The sequence below is a fragment of the Cornus florida genome, unplaced genomic scaffold, assembly GCF_030987335.1.
Source record: "Cornus florida cultivar Cherokee Brave unplaced genomic scaffold, ASM3098733v1 CherokeeBrave_3.0.0_Hap2_Chr01, whole genome shotgun sequence".
Classification (NCBI taxonomy): Eukaryota; Viridiplantae; Streptophyta; class Magnoliopsida; order Cornales; family Cornaceae; genus Cornus; species Cornus florida.
Window position 1 is genome coordinate 41764849 of NW_026775571.1, and position 20118 is coordinate 41784966.

The 20118-nt window shown below is 34.9% G+C and overlaps 1 protein-coding gene across 1 annotated transcript; it reads right to left on the reverse strand.

Moving 5' to 3' along the window:
- Window positions 1-1796: 1796 nt before the first annotated feature.
- Window positions 1797-3027, reverse strand: LOC132294819 (non-specific lipid transfer protein GPI-anchored 5-like). Its single transcript, XM_059792852.1, has 3 exons — window positions 2598-3027; window positions 2316-2366; window positions 1797-2193 (listed from the first exon to the last, which is right to left on the reverse strand). The coding sequence occupies exons 1-3, from the start codon at window positions 2920-2922 to the stop codon at window positions 2063-2065; spliced, it is 507 nt and encodes a 168-aa protein (XP_059648835.1). The 5' UTR covers window positions 2923-3027; the 3' UTR covers window positions 1797-2062.
- Between the last annotated feature and the right edge of the window lie 17091 nt (window positions 3028-20118).

A 20118-nucleotide genomic window follows, 5' to 3' on the forward strand; every position in this document is an offset into this window, starting at 1 on the left:
CTAGGCTACTCTCTTATTAGGACTTTTCTCCAAGATAATTTATTTGCAATTTTGGATTTTCTCTGAAATTGGAAATAAATTATAGAGGGCATACTCTCTATAAAAACAAAGAAAATAAAGTTCGGGCAAGGGACCCTAATAAGATAAAGCTGTTGATGGGCGACGTTGTCTCAAATTTCTTTTATCATTCTTCATTTTGTTTTCATTCATTATTGAGTGTGAGAGCATCCAGGTCTTGTGATTGGACCTCAATGTTTGGTCCGAGATTTTGTGCACCGACAAAACTAAAATGTCATTTGAATAGATTTAGTTTGCATATTTGATTGATTTATAATTTTTTTAAATTTTTATTTATTTAATATAGCAATTTTAGCACACAAACAATTAAAGGGTTGTCGGACAAATGAAAGGCAAAGCTACAAATGAGTTGCCTACTCTACACGTTCAATCCCAATAAAGTTGACTCTATTTTGTAATTTTATGACGAATAATGATAACTAATTCAAACATAGGATGTATATGATTTTTTTTTATATGAGTGAGAATGATATAATATTATTTAGCATAATTTAAAAATTTTAGAGCACTGTATCATTACTCTTTTACAATTGATATACTTTTTATCAAAATTTATGGTAGGTTTGTGCCACAAAATGATAATGCCGGGATCAAGTACAATTGAGGTTTATGTATCAAAAAGAAGAAGAAGCAGAAGAAGTACAATCGAGGTTAATAATAAAACTGGAATAATAAATAGATAGAGACCAATAATAATAAGGGTAAATTTTACTCACCTTCTTTGGATTTGGGTTAAACACAAGTAATTACAATTTAAGTACCGTTTTGAACATTAACACCTCTCAAGTTTGATAAATTGAACAATGACATTCTAAATCAAGGTAAAGATACCTTGTTATTTATTGACTTATTTGAATTATGAATTTGCCATTTTAATCTTCTCAAAACATTTTAATAGACAAAATTAATCTCTTTATCTCCGAGCCACAAAATCTGAAACCCAAATTCCGTTACCCCAAAATATATCCATACTATTATACGTACATACATACACTATTATTAAAAGTACAAAGAATATGTTTGGAATAGTTCTGATATAGCCTTGCTATGTGATTTTGTTGCATGCTTCTGGTCAAGTGATGCGGATCTCTTGAGTATTCATTTGTTAAAATTTAGTTGCATAATAAACATAGTCTGCATTTTTTGCCTTTTAGATGTTGTATTACATGTGCATTTTCATTAGTTAAATCTATTTGCTCACTAAGTGTTTGGTAAATATCATTTAGCTTAGTTAAATAAAGTAGGACTCTTAAGTATTTGATAAAAGTAGTTTTAGCTATCTTTCAAGGCATTGTGTTTAAATAACAGAATATCTAAAAATCCAGGGTCTTTACTTCTTGGGCTCATTATATTATATTAGAGTGTATTTACTCTCCAATATTAATATTCATAAATCTCTTAACAAGTTTATATTTGAACATAAACCTTTTAATAGGTAAATTTTTTATAATTTGATTTAGGAAATTTTTTTTTTTTTTTTTTTTTTTTTAGAATTTGTCAAAAGACCCAATTCGTCCCCCCCGGGTCATTGTTTGGGCAAAAAGTTAGGCACACTGAATCAACATTTTAGGATTGGAATCGAAAAAAAAAAAAAAATTAAATTAAATTAAATTTCCTCTAATTTTAGTTTCAGTGTCGATTTAGTACTCTCAAATACAACATCAAATAAGTTTATTGTGTTGTAGAATTAAGTGACATTCGAACCTTAGTGAGACATAATATGGTGGGTGTGTGTGTTTCCTTGGTACTTTCGAAAGAAAGAAGGAAAAAAAAGGTTAAACCAAAACACAAGCGAGGAATAATCTCTTATTAAAAGGAGAAGAGAGCAAGAACTCTCTTGAATTATACAAAATCATATCAACCCCATAAGAGGTCACCAATGAATAAATATTACAAGAACCACTCAACCAGAAGGAGAAAATTGACAAACAAAAAAGTAAATAAGATTATAATCACTACATAATACACTAACAATATATATAACTCAGCACACAGTGAAGGTTGATGCATAAGTTGCAACAAAAAGGAAGAGCAAGTGCAGAGGAATTGTCAAGCTGATTGAGTTTCCATCCGAGGAGCCAGTTTCAGTCGACGGCACCGTTTTAGATCCAGTTCCTGCATCCATTGAAGCATCAACATGAGCATTCTTATCGCAGAAATCACCATGTGGAATGCACAGACACACACATAAATATATATATATATCCGGTAAGTACTGAACACAAAAATTCATGTACCTGAACTGGGAGATTCTGGTGTTCCTGCAGGAGAGTTGGCTGGAGAAGCAGCTGTACAGGTAGAGATTTTACAAGTTAATTACAATAGCAGATATAATATCATCATATTTTTCAAGGGTGCGTTTGATTAGATGAAACTAGTAACGGGAAGTTAAACTAAAAGAAAGTGAAGTGAAGTGAATGAATGGAAAATAAATTGGGTGGTTTTCTTCGAGTTTTGGTGGGAAAATTTTGTACAGGATGTTTCTGATTGGAAAGAGAATTTGGTTGGGGAATACTTACAATTGCAGCGGCTGATGGGTGGAGTCTGAACATTGCAAGCACCAGGAAGGGCAAGAGCCTGAGTCTGGTTGATATTAATCCCCAAGGATGAGCCGCCGCCGGTGAGTACCTGACACAAGCACTGTGGTTCTGAGCGAACCACGGTGGCGAGCTGTGTGCAACATCCCGAAGACGGCGTGGAGGAGTTCCCGGTAATGTAGTTGAGGCAGGGTGACATGCTGATGATCACATTTGTGCAACTAGATGACTGGGCTGCAGCTTCTGCACAGAGCATGGTCACCAGGACCACCAGGACAAGACCCATCTCAATACTCTTGTGTGCCATTTGATGTCTTAGGAGCAATACGAAAAATGCTTACTGGAATGAGAAATTCTTTGTTTGTTTGTTTGTTGAGTAACGGTTTGAGCAAAGAGAGAAGAAGGTTGTGTGGATTATATAGGGGGAAATTGGGAAGAAGAGTCAAATTGGGAAGATGGGTTGTGTAGGTGACCCACTTCTCCTACTAAATTGGGTTTCTTTGGTAATCAATAAATTATATTTACAGGCCTTGAGATTGACTTGTATATTATATTATAGTATACTAAATTGGGTTTCTTTGGTATATTATATTAGCCCACTTAATAGTTTAAATTTTTAGATCACATTGTGAAACATATGTTTGTTGCACATAATTGTTAGATTACCTAGTTTCCTTAAATGTGCCTATTTTTAAAGTCCTCTCACTAAATGGACATGGAGCATTATTCGATAACTTAGTTGGTGGAGCGTACAGCTCTCTCAACAGAAATATCCATGTTCGAATAGGTGAATGTATGGAAGAAGAGGAAATATATATTGGTAGGGAGAATTGTGATCTTTCATTGGGATTTTTCTAATAAAGAGAAAAAAAAAAGTAAAATGGGTCCCTCTATCTCTCTCTTCAAATTTAAAGAAAATAATGAAAAAGAAAATGGTTACTGATTATACATTTTATGGTTAAGACTACAAGTCAGTTTTTTTTTTTTTTTTTTTTTTTTTTTTTTTTTTTTTTTTTTTTTTTTCACTTTAATCTATGATATATAACATTCTTTTATTTTTATTTTTATCTTTTTATTAATCCCAAATAAAGGAAGTGTAACGACCCGAACTCGGGGATCCGAATCGCTAACCGGGTCCTTACCTGAACCCGAAGTTGTCTAAGGCATTAAAGTCCTATCCAATGTCAAAACATAAAATATATGTCATCCCAAAGCATATAGTATATCATATCTCTAAATCACTGAAAACTCACAAATACAGAAGATGTCAAAACAATCCACTAACCCATTCAAACATGTGGAAGAGCATCGTCTGCCACTTACTTCCCGTGTCTTGAAAAAAATATAACAATATGATGGGGTGAGCCAGCCGCTCAGTAGGAGGTGTCTAAGACACACCTCTTAATGACCCCGTGAATCCACACAAAAAATAGAGTACAAGTAAACGAGATCATATAATGGAAGTCCGTATAACATTTATAACATAACAATTAATATACACAGTCACATATCACAATTATTCAAAACCATGCACATGATATGAAGTGTGATGCATCTCATCCCAAACTTGGTCTATATCGACCTAACACTCACTTTTCGAAAACTCGCTAACTGACTTTACCGAGACGAGATTGATAGCTATCCCCGGTTCCAAAGCCAGCAACTGTTAAAGGGCCTATGTAACGACCCTGGTTTTTAGGCCAGCATGTCCTGTGATGAACCGAAGGTTGACCCGATAACGGATCCGAATGCAGAAGCAAAAATAGAAAAAAAAAAAAAGACTCTAAGAAATCAAAGTGACCTTCCATGAGGTTGTGGAACTCAATAAGAACTAATGCGGGAACGAATGATCAGAAAAAAACCGAACAGGCCCCCAAGGGCAAAATGGTCATTTCTAAAAATTGTAGATTCGGGTGCCATCGAGCACACCGCTGGAAAGACAATGAAAAACTAATCAAGATGGACTCAAGAATCGCATGATTCGAAGTCCGGACGAAGGAGAAACGGCATGATGAAGAAAAACGAGCACTTAAGGCAAAAATGGTAAACTGGTAATCATCCAGGAAGAACCGGGTGCAACCGAGCATACTGTTGGAAAGACAACGAAAAATTAGTCAAGTTCAAAAAAAAATTCACTTGAATCGGAGTCTGGACGAAGAAGAAAAGCCCAAAAGAAGAATTGACGTTGTGGCGGCCCGACGAGGGGCCATGACAGCCCCATGCGCACGCCCATGCACGCCGCGCGCACCCTGAGTGCACCATAGCTAGCAACAGCAGCCCAAAAGCTGCTATAGGATTATTTTCCAAAAAAATCCAGATCAGAGGCTGAATTTGGAAGCCTAGATGATTTTTTTTGCAAAAATACAAAGAAGAAACCCCCCTCAAAATCGAGTTTTCTACGTGACTCATGAGGAAAATCGAAAAAAACTCACTGTGAAATGCCTAAAATGCCCTCCCAAGAAAACTGGTGCAGAGGGTCCAAAAAGTTGCTAAATTTAAAAACTGAGAGCTGAGTTTCGGATGCGATTTCTGATGCCAAGATGACATTTTCTAAACAAATACGGAAAACAAACCCCCCCTAAAATCATATTTTCTATTCATCCATGTTGAAAGAAGAAAATAAAACTACCATGAAAGGTCCATAATGCCCATAGATCAGAATATGCAAAAAAAATGCGAAATGAATTCACAAGAGGCTCAAAACGCAAACGATAAGGTTTTGCCCGAAAATGACCATGCACGCAAACGTAACTTACCTATTTGGACGTGCTACAATGGTCCACGACTTAAATATACCACCAATACAAAATCCGACCCCCCAACGGGCAAAAAGGCAAAAATGGAACTTGAAATGAAAACTCGGACTCCAAAAATACAAAACGGGATCAAATGACCGTTTGGCCCTTGGCCACACTTCATACAAGATTAATAAGACCATATGAAAGAATGAAAATGGAATTCCCACACCCGATGCAACCACGGTGAAGCAATGACTTGCGATTTTTCAAGGTTTTCATAATATTTCATGAAGTTAAAAAGTTGTATAGAATACAAAACACATGTCATTGGCCTCCGGCCTCATCTCATAAATATCAAATACATTGAAAGGAGTGTACTTAAGTACACATTACATACATGGAATCAAATATACATATTTTGACATATAAGTCTACAAAATGACATTTCATGATAACATTTGCGTGAAATGGAAACTTGAAAACTACACGACATCCAAGGAATGCTAGGCTTCACGAACCAAGTCTTCGTACCTGAAATATGCCCCAGTATCGTAAGGGTGAGTAACATAAAGCTACTCGTAGGAGATGAGCATGCATCCACCTAGCATTTTACAAATTTATCACCTTAAGGTGAAACATGTTAAAGGGGCTCATGCCACCTTACGTCTATGTCCAAGTGAGACTCGGGGAGCATCGTAAGCTACCTTAGAGTCTAAGCAACAAGAATCATGATATACATACGTGTATGAAACGAATCATGGTTGGGATAATCCAAAGAACACGACAAGAAGAATGCTTGAGCATAGATTAACATGAATTGCATTTTCAATACAATTGAACTAGGTCTAGAGTAATCTATATAACATGACAAAAACATATTTGAATACAAGTTAACAAGAATCACATTATCCATGCAATTCAACAACAAAAGAGCATGTTATACAATGCAACAAGGTTTAAGTTCTCAAAGCCATCAACTTAGAATCTAAAGCACAAAATAACAGTAGTGGTTCATGCCACTTAACGTCTATGTTATAAATGAATCAATAGGATCAATCCTAAGCTTTATTAGAACGTCAAAACACGATTTTCAATATCGATGCAATTTAACCAACATTGGAACTTCCAATACAACGCATAAAGCACAATTTCACAAAGTTAACATCTTGTAACTTAAAATGAAACGACAAATAAGAAACAACAAGTTACAACATCATTTAGTTATCAACTTGAAAATGTAATGCGAAATCAAACAAAGTGGATCCTCGGACGTCACGCCGGATCTGACCGACAACATAGTTACTTTAGGGTTACTAGCCCATAGGTAACCTCCCTATGTGCGCACTAGACCATATAGAGGGACTATCCCCCGTACTAGAACCACGTCCTAGCCATAGTCAAACAACGACATCCCCAAGTTTCCAAAATCAACAAGTTGTGCAACAACGCATATATCAACAGGAATATGCAAGATAATCAACTATCTACCAACCACAACCAAATTTGGAAACCTATACAATACATGCTCTAAGTCCACAACTAATATGATGTGATGAATGTCGAATCTTTAGTGTGTGATTCGTTACACGCTATGCATGAATTATGTTAAATACGAAGTGTGCAAATCATTACATAATGCAACAATATATTCAATAAGAAAAACATATTCTCATGAATACAAACATAGTAACTATGTTATCCAATGTTCAAAACATAACCAAATGAATATACAACAAGTCTAAGTCCATGATTTGAATATAGAAACCACTTCTAAAACACAACTAGATCATGGAGCAAATTGATAGAATTTAAATAGATAAACACAATTAAATTCTCTAGATTCTAATTCAATTCCAAATAACCTCAATTTAATACATGTTAAAGGACATGGCATGGTCACCACCTATATCCATTCTAAAACTCAATTAGGCTATTGGAACAATAAAGTAGAACTCTAATTAAATCATGCTAATTTAATTATCAAGGTTCTAAAGTAACTTTAAATGGTTCACAATTAATATATGCTAGTAAACAAATCATGGCCAATACAAATATCAAGTTAAAATCTTAATTAAGCTAATGGGACCACAAAATAGATTTTAATTAATTCTTTTAATTAAAATCTCTAGATTTTCAAACTTAACCAAATGCTCTCAATTTAACATATCTTAGAGAACATGCCAATGACTAATGTAATATCACATTACAAGCTTATTTCATGTAATTTACGACCATACGAATTAAACTTTCACTAAAGTTAAATATGAATTAAAAGTTGTAATTCTCATGCAATTAATCCTAATTTAATATATGTGAACAACTAAACCTAAGCTTACTTTTCTAGCATGCCATAATACAATTCCAAGTTGTATATCATCATAAGGATTAAATCTTAAACATGGAATTTAATTAAATAAAAGGTTTCAAAACCTAACTGAATATTCTAAATCAAATATATGTAAAGTTATATGGCATGTAAATCAAGAATATCAAGTCGGAATTTAAATAGAGTGAATAGTGCACTCGGGGCAAATTAATTAATCAAATTAATTAATAATTACTAATTTTCAAAACACCTCCAATTACTTTCAAATTCAACTATGTTGAAGAGCATGCTAAGGCCTAATTTAATATGTTAACACATATTGATTTTAAGCTAGTTAAGGCCATGTGAATTAATCTTTCACTTAAGATAAATATTAAAGAAAATCTTTAATACTTATTTAAATGTTCCAATTTTAATACACGACAATGAGCATATCAAGGGGCAATATAAAATCATGCTACATGTTTAAACCAAGTCATAAGCAACCGGGAAAATTAGATCCCGTACAAGAAGAATAAATAATAAAATCTCTAGATTTTATATTTAATCATGCAAACAAGTAGTATAAGCATCACAAGCATGCTATATAACAAGAATTTAAACCTAGAACATTCCCTACCTCAATTTGAGATGAAAATCTCAAAAGCCATCGAAATGGAACGGCTCCGAATCCGACGAAACAACTAGATTTTGTCGGGGACAACGCCGTGAACATAACCCCCATCAAAGCCCCATCAAAATCATAACTTGACCTCAAAACCAAACTCAAGAAATGGTCAAAACTGAATTCTAATAAGGGGGAAAGGTAGAGCACGGCGAGGGGAACAACAAACGTTAAGGCCGAAGACTTTCCATCAAGGAAAAGTGAACCAAAAGAGGAGAGAGAAGATGGCAACACCCCTTGGGCTGCCATGGGAGCTCCAGGTCGTGCATGAAGAGGGGAGAAGATGAAAAATAAAATATCTCACCCCCCTTTATAGAAATCTCAAAAAGTGCCCCGAACGGGCCCCGTCGGGTCTGAAAAAATAAAATTTGAGCAGACGCGCTCAAATGGAAAAACTTTGTGAACGAAAAAGATTCAAAATGATAAAATATGAACAACGGAAGAAACAGCGTCAAAAACTGAGTCCCGAGCAGAAAGTTATGCCTAAAACAAGTTTGGTTCAAATCGGGGCCAGAAACCCTAAAACTGGAAAACATCGACCAGGAGGAAATTCCAAGAGTACACAACTCGACGAAATGTGAAAATGAATCCCGTACGAGGATCCAGGCTCAAAACAAGATATTTTGCAATAACTTTCATTAATTGCACAATGGCCTTTCCAAAAAGTGAAAACTGCACTTATGGTCCAGAATGAAAATATCTTCCTAAAATATTTTTCTAAAAACCCCTGAAATAAAATATTTTTAAAAGATATTTACGAAAAACACCCCAAGAAAAGAAAATAATTTCAAAGAACTTTGCATCCATGCCCCTATGGACACCGGGAGCAACCAGAGTACTTTCTTACAAAAGTAAAGATACGTATTTCGAGGAAACCACTCAAGATGAAGGCACGTGAAGTCAAAAACTAACTCTGAGCATGAGAAGTAAGGTTGTGCCAACAATGTGACAAATGGGGAAAAGACAAAATAGGGAAAATGACGAAATAGCGCATAGTGTCCAAAAACGAAAAATGCGAAAATGACTCGGTCCTCAAAGTAAGTTGTCAATTCACATGAAAGAGTCTCAAAAACTAATTATGAGCACTCGAGATGACACTAAGCGACACTAAACAGAGCTCAAAAAAGAAAATTAAACGAAAAAAATTCATTCGTAAAATTTCAGGAAAAAGGAAAGGAAGGCAAATGACCGGGTCGTTACAGCCTAGTATCAACTTTTTCACGCCCTACACTAGGCCGCGCTCCCCCTAGGTCAAGCTAATCCCGGACTCGCGAAATCCGGTTCATTTTATAAAAAAAAAAAAAAGATATTTCCCCTTTCAAAGAACAACCTTTCCAAAAGAAAACTTCATTTTCAAAATTCATTTTTTTTTTTTTCCCAATGAATGCATGAATGTTTCATGCTTCCAAATACCAACTCAACAATAAAATTTCATACATTTTATCTATATCATACTCACATAATTGAAAGAAATTTAAAGCATTAACTTTCAAAATTACAACTTCAAGTTTCATGGCAATTGTAAATATAAGACACACCACAATTTACAACTACTCATGCTCCTTCACAATTTTCAAATAAATACACTTGTAACAACACATTTAATCTATAAAGCACATCTATCACATTTTATACATTTAAAAAAAATTGCCATGGACAAATATACAAATTAAGCATGCTATTAATAAAATTCATAAAGGATAATTTACAAAAAATCAAAGAAATATATATTAGAACACCCCTACCTTAGAAGGAAGAAAAAGCCCCAAAACTTAGCCCAATCAAGAAATCCAAATGGTGGCCAAACGAAACTCTGTTCCCATCAAAACGTTGGCCTCAACGCGTTCGTCAACTTTGTTTTAAGTGGCAAAGCCAAATTCTAAATGTAGTGAGAGAGATCTTGACTTGAGATGAAGAAAAAAGAAAAAGAAAAAGAAAAAGGAAGCCATGGTGACGGAGGGAGAGACTGACGAAATGAGAGTGAGAAATAAGGGTCTATGAAATGACCTTATGGCTAATAAAGTGCTTATATTCTAGTGGGTCCCACATAAAATAAATATCTTACCTTTTCCATTAAATATATATATATATATATACACACCAATCAATTTGTAACCACACAATTTAACATACAATCATATAAATATGCAGAATTTAAAAAAGTATGAAATGCAATGGACCCGTGACATAACCTCCGTGCACAACAATCTCGGTAACGGGTCCCATCTGGGACCTCCTGGCCCGTAAAATTAAAAAATGCCAAAAATGACAACCAATGCATTTTCAAGAGTCCTGAACTCAAGGAAATGCTCCAACTACTCTCAAGACACACCCGGCACACTCCACAGTGTCCGGCATGTAAAACGAGACAAAACGAAAATAAACCCAAAGAAATCAGAAAATCCCAAAAAAAATAAAAAATGGGAAAAATCAAGGTCATTACAATCTACCCTCTTTAAAGAGATTTCGTCTTCAAAATCTACCCTCCTTAAAGAGAAGCCCACAATCACCGACTTCTCGCGAAACACCTTACCAAACCGTAGGATTATAAGCTCAACAATCTTATTGCCTTTGACAACATACGCCAATAGACAATCATATACCACCGCTACTAAACCACATTGTTCACCACCCTATGAGGGTACTCATCACTCACGACATTAGGACACAAAACCAACTGGATTCTACACCCGACTCAGAATGAACATTGATCCATTCAACACTACCACGCAAGGCATTCAGAGCCCGCAAGAAGAACGGTCTCAAGACATCTGAACATGACAACATCCGATCTCAACTCATCATTTAAAGGACACATAACACTCCAAACAAAGAACCCCGTCCATCTCACAATCAAGCTCAAACTCAAATCCACATATTCCTATCAGACAAAGCACTTGATGTCCAAGGCATAGTTACACCATCGCATAACCGCACCAGCGACTACTAACCGCATTATACGACAATCGTCACACAAATCAACTTTAAGATGACTAAACAACAGATCTCCCAACAACTACATAATCATGAGTCACCAGAACAATAAAACGTACTATCATGAACCCAGGACACAAATCCTCAAAACAAGATCCTCAATAATTAATGGTTGTACCATAAATGTGATACACCCGGATTCCCGAATACGGGTTGGCCAGGCCTACGCCCGAATACCCGAGGATATAAAAAAATAAATGGCAATAATCGAACACAGAATACAAATATGATAAATAGGAGCAAATAAAATTGTTGAAAGAAAACTAAAACGATAATCCAATAATGAAATCCTCAGAATAAATTTTATAACTAAGAATTGTTCTGGTACATCCAAACCTCCAATACAAATACAACTCAGGAATCTATCTAGTGGACCCCTATTCAAAACCCAACTAAAGATAAACTGAACTAAAAAGGGAAACTAAACTAAATATAAATAATAGTCTTGCGCAGTCGGAAGAATAAATGACCATCTCTGCTCAGCACGAACAAGCTCTAAAATTGGAACCGTTCGATACCTGAAAAATAATAGTGGGTCAGGCTCACGAACAAGTTCTATTCTAGCTACAGTTCAAACAGAGACTCGATACGCAGATACATCCTAGATAACTCAGCAATAACTATATAGTCCATACTATATATATATATATATATCCACACTAAAGGATTCTCACTGGACTACAAAGGGGGTCTCAATTTGAATAGAAGGCAACATGCAAAATGCACCAGAGGTGGGCATGAGTAGATAGACCTAATAGGGTAAACCTCAACCATCATAGCCAGCTATGTATCCCAATGCATATACGTTTCCCAACCATCGATTCTGAGACTCAAGCTCAAATCGTGGTACCATAGTCATATATTTAAAGTCCATCCAAAACCAGAGTATGTCATTTAATTGTTCATTGATCTGACATAAGTAACAACTAATCCAGTTAGTCACTCAACTTATTCAGTTGATCTGACTTAAACACAAATAACAAATAATCCAGTTAGTCACTCAACTTACTCAGTTAATCTGACTTAAATACAAATAGCAAGTAATCCAGTTAGTCATTCAACTTTGTTCAGCTGGTCTACTTAAATATAAGTAGGATTTAATTTTATAATCCATTCCCTTATTTCAGAGTAGGTAGGAGTTAGCGTTTTGATCTAATCCGTCCCTAGTATGCCACCGTCCCATACCGGTACATACAATCCATAACATCCATGTAATTGACAGAACATAATATAATGGTTCATCAATTAAACCTAGAATAACATCCATGTAATTGACAAAACAAAATTTAATAGTTCATCAATTAAAATCCAGAATAAACTCCATGTAATTGACAGAACAGAATTTAATAGTTCATCAATTATAATCCAGAATAAACATAATCAAAATGTGATATGTATATAACCATATAATGCATCCAAAACAAGATTTAAAAATCATGTTACAGTCCGTTAAATTGCTAAAATAAAATTAAGCAATTAAATCCCTTCTATCCGTTAATAGCATGCCAACTTATTTAAACTTTCATACTATTAAAATCAATAGCATACAGATTAAGATTATGCATCATGGGATCCTAACATGTCATGAAAAATAATTTAGAATCCCATTTACCAACCAAAACAATCCTGAAATTTTTAAAAAATCAAAACTGTGCTTTAAAATTTTTTTCCGTAAGTTACTATGCAAGAGAGCTTGCTTTCAAAATGAGAGAGCAAGCTCCCACACAAGGGAGCCGACTCCCCCACCTTGGGAGCCGGATTTGTGACCTTGAGAGCTGGCTCCTTAGTTCCATGGAGCAGGCTCTTTCTCTCACAGAGAGTTGCGGGCTAAAAATAAAATGGAGCCGGTTTTTTCCCCTTTGGAGCCGGCTCTGCTCCTGCTTCCTGTCATCGTTTTCGTCTTCAATGACGTTAAAAACCCTCTGAAAACATTAGTTTAAGTTCTTATAGGTCCAACTAAGTCCTAAATCATCCAGAAAAATCATATATCTTCGTATGCATCGTTACAAGATTTAAAACAGAAATTGAAACAAGTTACCAGTAAATTAAATTCAATTAATCAACACATATATTATAGTTTAAAAGCTGAATTAACATGCATACTTAATTACTTTTAATATCCGTTTAGGTCCTGGAGCCTACTTAGGCATGCACATAACACAAGTCAAAGGAAAAGAGCAAGAAATAGAACTTGCCTCTAAGTTTCGAATTGAAACCTTTAACCATCCTCTGTCTAGACTTTCTGGCAGCCTCTGATTGTCGTCAACTCCTTTGTTGCCCTAGGTTCAACCCACGAGCAAGCCTCAATAGCCTCTCATTGGTTCAGCCCCTTGTTCCCAGCCAAACCCTAATTCTTCCTCTCAGTTTTCTCTCAAACCTCTCTATTTATTCTCTCTGCCTTCACTGCTACATGAATAGGGTTCTAAACCCTTGGCAGACGCATAAAGTTATATATATTGGCAACGCTAATTAACTTAATTTCAATTATACTTAGAGAAAGAAAAAGAAAATAAAATAAAACTAACTAAGTCAGCAAATTTTAATGAATATAAATAAAACCCTAAAACTTTATATTACATAAAAAAAAATAAGACTAATTGAATTATTAACAATTATTAATAATTAACCTAATCCAAGATACATATATACCCATATATACATGTATATTCATCCATGGTCCGTTGATCCTAACCAATTAATCCACACTATCCAAGCTCAACTCCCTAATAAAAAAATAAACGTCTAATGTAAACAATTAAATTAAAAACAATCCACATAAGCATATAAGTTCAAATAACAAATAAAACATTTTAAACATATAAGGACAGCTCTAATATTTGAAGTTGACTTCCTAAATTTCCTTGGTAATAGCCAGTGTCATTATTATATAAGCTATAAGTTTAACTGATGTCTCAACAACTACCCAAAGGTTTAATTACTATATCGGTTGTTAGGAACATCCACTTCCATATTTACTTCCACCAGACGGAACTTAATGTAAAGTGTGAATCACCACTTCTATCCATCTAAGCCGTCTAGTGATCCGTTCTATTTGTATGAACTGATGTCTTACCAGTTCAAAACAGACAAAATGAAGTTGATCGAATTTATTAGTCAACCCATATCCCAACTAGAAACCTGACCCTTTTGTAAAGTCAGAAACCCCTCAAATTCGGGAAAAATGCTCGATCATTTCCGCTTCAGTATAGGAAATGACTGCAAGAATCTAGTGATCTCTGACGGTCAATCTTGATTATCTAATAAATATTAGAACTGGAAGCAAAATCACTTTGTCCCTCCTCTTGCTTGTCCTTCAAACATCTGCTCCATATCGTGAAGCATCATATTTCCACCTAGATGAATAAAGAACTAAGTGTTGTGTACTTTAGTCCTTGCATCCTTGTTTTAAATCTGTCTACAGAAAAGTACCATTAATCTGGTACCACCAGCTTTCGTCTGCACCTATTGTTTAAATTGGAGCATCTTCAAAAGCTCACTCTACAACTTAACCCATGCACCACCGGTCCGTGATACACCTACCGATAAAGAAAATCAACCAGTAATTCTATTCATTGATAGTCAACTAGCTATGACTTTTCCACACACACCATGCACCTCTTCCTTAGATATAGGTGATCGGTTTCCTTATCCTATCTTGACACACCTTACTTCTTTAATGAAAGTAAGTGTCAATCAGACTTCTTGTCTCACTTTAAAAGAATATGGAACCTTTCCATTCTCCAAATAGTCATCAAGTTTCCAACAACAACTAATTGGTGCAAATTGTGACCTAATTTTTATTTTTTATTTTTTTCCATATTTTATACAGTGTAAAAACTTTGGTTCCTCCTCCAAGTGCAACACTAGCAACTCCTCCAAATGACACACTCGTGAATAATGTCTTGGTTAAGAACAGACTGATGAAGATTTAGTCCGTCTACTATCCCCAGTCGGTGTCATTCCAATAAGTACCTAAACTAGTACTAAATTCTCCTTCAGATTTGGTGACAACTTCTGGAATTCCCACGTAGATGTTCAGTAAAGTCAGCACCTTCGATAAATCATCGTGGCGTTAAAGTATATCAAAATAATCGTACTAGCTTATTTGACTTGTAATGATGGTTTAACTATCCCATCCCAATTAACGTACCATAATTACACATGTTTAGGTCCAATAGATTGGCTAGATTTTTGTATATCTACCAAATCCTATTACCACATGCTTACAATTCTAGCGTAATATAGTACTATTACACCATGTTCTTAAAATCAATAGTTAGCTGATCACACACCTATGTCCCCAACAAAACTATATTCCCAATCTTCCCAATCTTGAATAATTAACGAAAATAAAACATATAAGATACACACAATAAAACAAAATCTAATCCTACTTAAGACGTCGTTCTTTCTAGAAAAGAAAGCCTCATTTAAAATCAACTTGCAAAAATTGTTTCACAAAATTTCCTTTTATAGTTTCGTAGGTAATCATCCAACTTTGAAACATATCCTTTAAACATAGCTGAAAAACAACATTCGTTTGCCTAAGCAAATACCAAGCGCTTAATCTCTTATCCTCCTTATACGTGGAATGCAAACCGTCTAACATGGCTTTATAAAGCAACTTAGAACGTCATAACATAATCCTGATACTCTCTTGAACGTGATATAAAATCATTGCTTTGTTCTGATAAGAACTCCATCAGATCCCCAAACTCTAGAAGAGTACTTCTTACATAACTCTTTTAAAGATAAGTTTAACTATATGTAGATTGATCCACACCAAATCTACTAGTATCATTCACTATATTACTAGCGAATAAGATCACCCTTGTGTTGTGATACCCTTCGAATCTGAGACACGGATTGATCAAGCCCAAGCCCAAGCCCAAACCCGAGGAAATATCAAACAATTAATATATAAATGAACACAAAATACAAAAAAAATTAAGAAAATAAATAATAAAGCTGAAAGAATCATTAAATACAAAATCCTCCAAAGTTAAAGATTAAAATAATCCATCTCTCCATAACCTCTAAGAGTACAACTCGGGACTCCATCTAGTAAATCCCTAAATAAAATCTCAGATGATACGTAAACAACTGAAGATAAAATCCAAATCTAAAACATGGAATGAAATCCTACGTCGTCAGTAGAGAGAATGACAGTCTCTGCTCAGCTCGATTAAACCCTAAGACTGGAACCATCCGATACCTGAAAAATATAAGTGTGGGTCAGACTTACGAATAAGTGCTAATCTAACTACAATCCATACACTGACCCGATACGCAGATACATCTTAAATATCTCACAATATCTATCTAGTCCATAAATATATATATCTATCCACACTAAGGGACATTCACTGAACTACAAAGGGTGTCTCAACCTAAATAGAAGGCAACATGCAAAAACGTACCCAAAGGTGGGCATGAATACCTAGACCTAGAAGGGTACACTTCAACCTATCATAGTCAGCTACGCATCCACTGCATATACGCACCCTAACCAACGAGCCTGAGACTCAAGCTCATCTCGTGGTACCATAACCATATATTTAAAGTCCGTTCAAAACCAGAGTATGTCATTAAATTATATAATGATCTGACATAAGATTTATAATCCAGTTAGTCACTCAACTTATTTAGTTGATTTGACATAACTCCAAACAACAATTAATCCATGTATTCACTCAACTTACTCAGTTGATCTGACCTAAATATAAGTAGGATTCAATATTTACAATCCATTTCCTTATTCCAACAGGGTAGGTCTTAGTATTTTGAGCTAAACCATCTCTAGTATGCCACTGTCCTATACCGGTGCATACAATCCACAATATCAAGATAATTGATAGAATTTAATATAATAATTCAGCAATTATAATCCAACACATCATCTATGTAATTGACATAATATAAGTTAATAATTCCTTAATTAAAATTCAGGTTAACTTCCATGTAATTGAGAGAATATATGTTATTAATTCATCAATTAAAATCCAGGTTAACTTCCATGTAATTGACAGAATATATATTATTAATTCATCAATTAAATCCAGGAAAAATATAACAAAATCTAACATGTATAAGACTCTATTATGCATCCTAAACAAATTTAAAAAAATATACTCTAGTCATCTAGGTTGCTAAAATAAATGTAAGCAATTAAATACTTTATATCCGTCAACAGTGTGCGACATTGCTTAAAAATTCCACACTATGAATACCATTAGCATATAGAGATAAATTATGCATTGTGGGTTCTAATACAGCATAATATCATGTTTAGAGTTCATGCTACAGTCTGTTAAATTGTTAAAACAAGAGTAAACAATTTAATCCTTCCTATCAGTTAACAGCGTGCAAAGTTACTTATTTTTATACTATTCATTCTATTTGCACTACGGAACAAATCATGCAATTAGACAGTTTACAATCCCATGAAATTACATTTAAAATCCTCAATACAGTCCCTAAGACAACCCAGAATACCCAACATGTCCAAAACAATGCCCAGAAAAGTCTGGATTTCAAACATATAAGAGAGCATGCTCTTAAACCTTTAGAACAGGCTCCAAACAACCATGGAGCTGGCTCCATGGCCCTTGGAGCCGGCTCTAGAGGGGTGGGAGCAGGCTCTAAACCCCTCAGAGCCGGCTCTGCACTTGAGGGAGCCGGCTCCCTCTTCCATGGAGCCGGCTCTCTCCCTCTCTAAGAGCCCTGAACCATTCTGTTTCGTCTGTTTCGTCTCCGGCTGCTTTCAACCCGTCTGTTCTTCCTTAAAACTGAACCTAAGGGTCTTTAATTACATCCAGTATCATCCCAGACCATTATTTAAAAACAGTTTGCATCATAAAGAACTTTAAAACAATTACCGATTTAATATGCTTAAAGACCAAAACTGAACCATATCAGATTAAATTCAACACATATAGACGAGCAATTTAACATATACTAAGCATGCAAGATTAAGTTAATGTCCAATAAACTCCTAGAGATTATCTAGGTATGCACAGAATACAGGCCAAGGGGAGAGAGACAGAATAGAACTTGCTTGTGTGGTTTTGGAATCAAAACCTTGTCGCCGTCTTCCTAAGCTTTCCGATGACGTCCATTTACTGTCAACTCAACCTCCTACTGCCCAACCTTCCCTTCTCCTAGGTTTGACCTTTAAGCCACAGCCGAAACCCTTACCGAACGTGCTCTGTTTTATCAAAATCTCTCTTTGTTTCTCTCTATATCTTTGGTACGTGAATTGGGTTTTTCCAACCCTTGTTGCAGACTATAACAGTATACTTATAGGCACAACTAAAACCTAAATCCAATTGTTAACCTAAGATGGAAACCCTAATTAAACCCTAGTTGGCTAATATGTGATATAAAAGAATAACACCTTATTGTTTACCTTAATAATTAAAACAACTAATTAACTACCACACAAGTGTATTACACAGAAAACAAATAATTAAAACAAAACACAATTAACTCATTTAAATAACCTAGTAAACCATTTAAAATAATTAAAACCAATTAATCCATTTAAAGCAAATAAAAATACAATTAAATAAAACAATTCATTAAATAAAACAATTCATCAATTACTTTAAATAACCAGACAAATAAACAATTAAACAAATAAAAATACAATTAAACAATTAATTAAATATTAGGACTATCCTTTTAAAATTAGGGGTATTACACGTATGATCAATCATCTTCAAGATTTAGTATCCTCTATCTTGGATATGCTGAAATCTCTTCCATTAGGATCTTCTTCGGACTTCTACTCCTAGTTTGTCTCCTTGTTGAGATCAACTGAAGTCGTGTTGGTCCCGATATGCAGTGACCTAATATGTACACCTTAATCCTTCCTTGGCTTATACTTTCTAAGTAATGCCAACCAGAACTAAACCTATCGATCTCAAATTCTGCCTTCTGGCAATGAAATCGATAACGTACTCCTTTACTCCTTTAGGTCTTAATCACTTTCACCTTGGACCCATTCCTCCTCCTAGTGTTAACTATTTTGTGATACAGAATATAATTGACATCCGCTCCTCCTAACGAATCGTAAATAGAGTACAACGAATCCTAATATAGGCTCTAAGTTTTAAGAGACGCAATGCGAAAGTCATATAACGAAATACACTCCTAAGGACACTAGAACCTGGCTTTGATGCCAACTCTGATACCCCCGGATTTCCGAATGCGGGTTGGTTAGGCCCACGTCCGAATACCCGAGGATATTAAAAACAAATGGCAATAATCGAACACAGAATACAAATATGATAAATAGGAATAAATAAAATGGCTGAAAGAAAACTAAAACGATAATCCAATAATGAAATCCTTAGAATAAATTTTATAAATAAGAACTATTCTGATACATCCAAACCTCCAATACAAATACAACTCAGGAATCCATCTAGTGGACCCCTATTCAAAACCCAACTGAAGATAAACTGAACTAAAAAGGAAAACCAAACTAAATATAAATAGCAGTCCTACGCAGTCGGAAGAATAAGTGACCGTTTCTGCTCAGCACAAACAAGTTCTAAAACTAGAACCGTCTGATACCTGAAAAATAATATTGGGTTAGGCCCACGAACAAATTCTATTCTAACTACAGTCCAAGTAGAGACCTGATACGCAGATACATCCTAGATAACTCAGCAATAGCTATATAGTCCATACTATATATATATATATACTAAAAGACTCTCATTGGACTACAAAGGAGGTTTCAACCTGAATAGCAAGCAACAGGCAAAACGCACC

What these genes read in the sequence shown, in the direction of transcription:
- LOC132294819 (XM_059792852.1), bottom strand. Translation starts at nt 2,922, where the DNA reads ATGGCACACAAGAGTATTGAGATGGGTCTTGTCCTGGTGGTCCTGGTG. An exon ending in ACCCATCAGCCGCTGCAATT is followed by an intron (nt 2,367 to 2,597) that starts GTAAGTATTCCC and finishes CTACCTGTACAG; the next exon opens with CTGCTTCTCCAGCCAACTCT. An exon ending in ACCAGAATCTCCCAGTTCAG is followed by an intron (nt 2,194 to 2,315) that starts GTACATGAATTT and finishes CAATGGATGCAG; the next exon opens with GAACTGGATCTAAAACGGTG.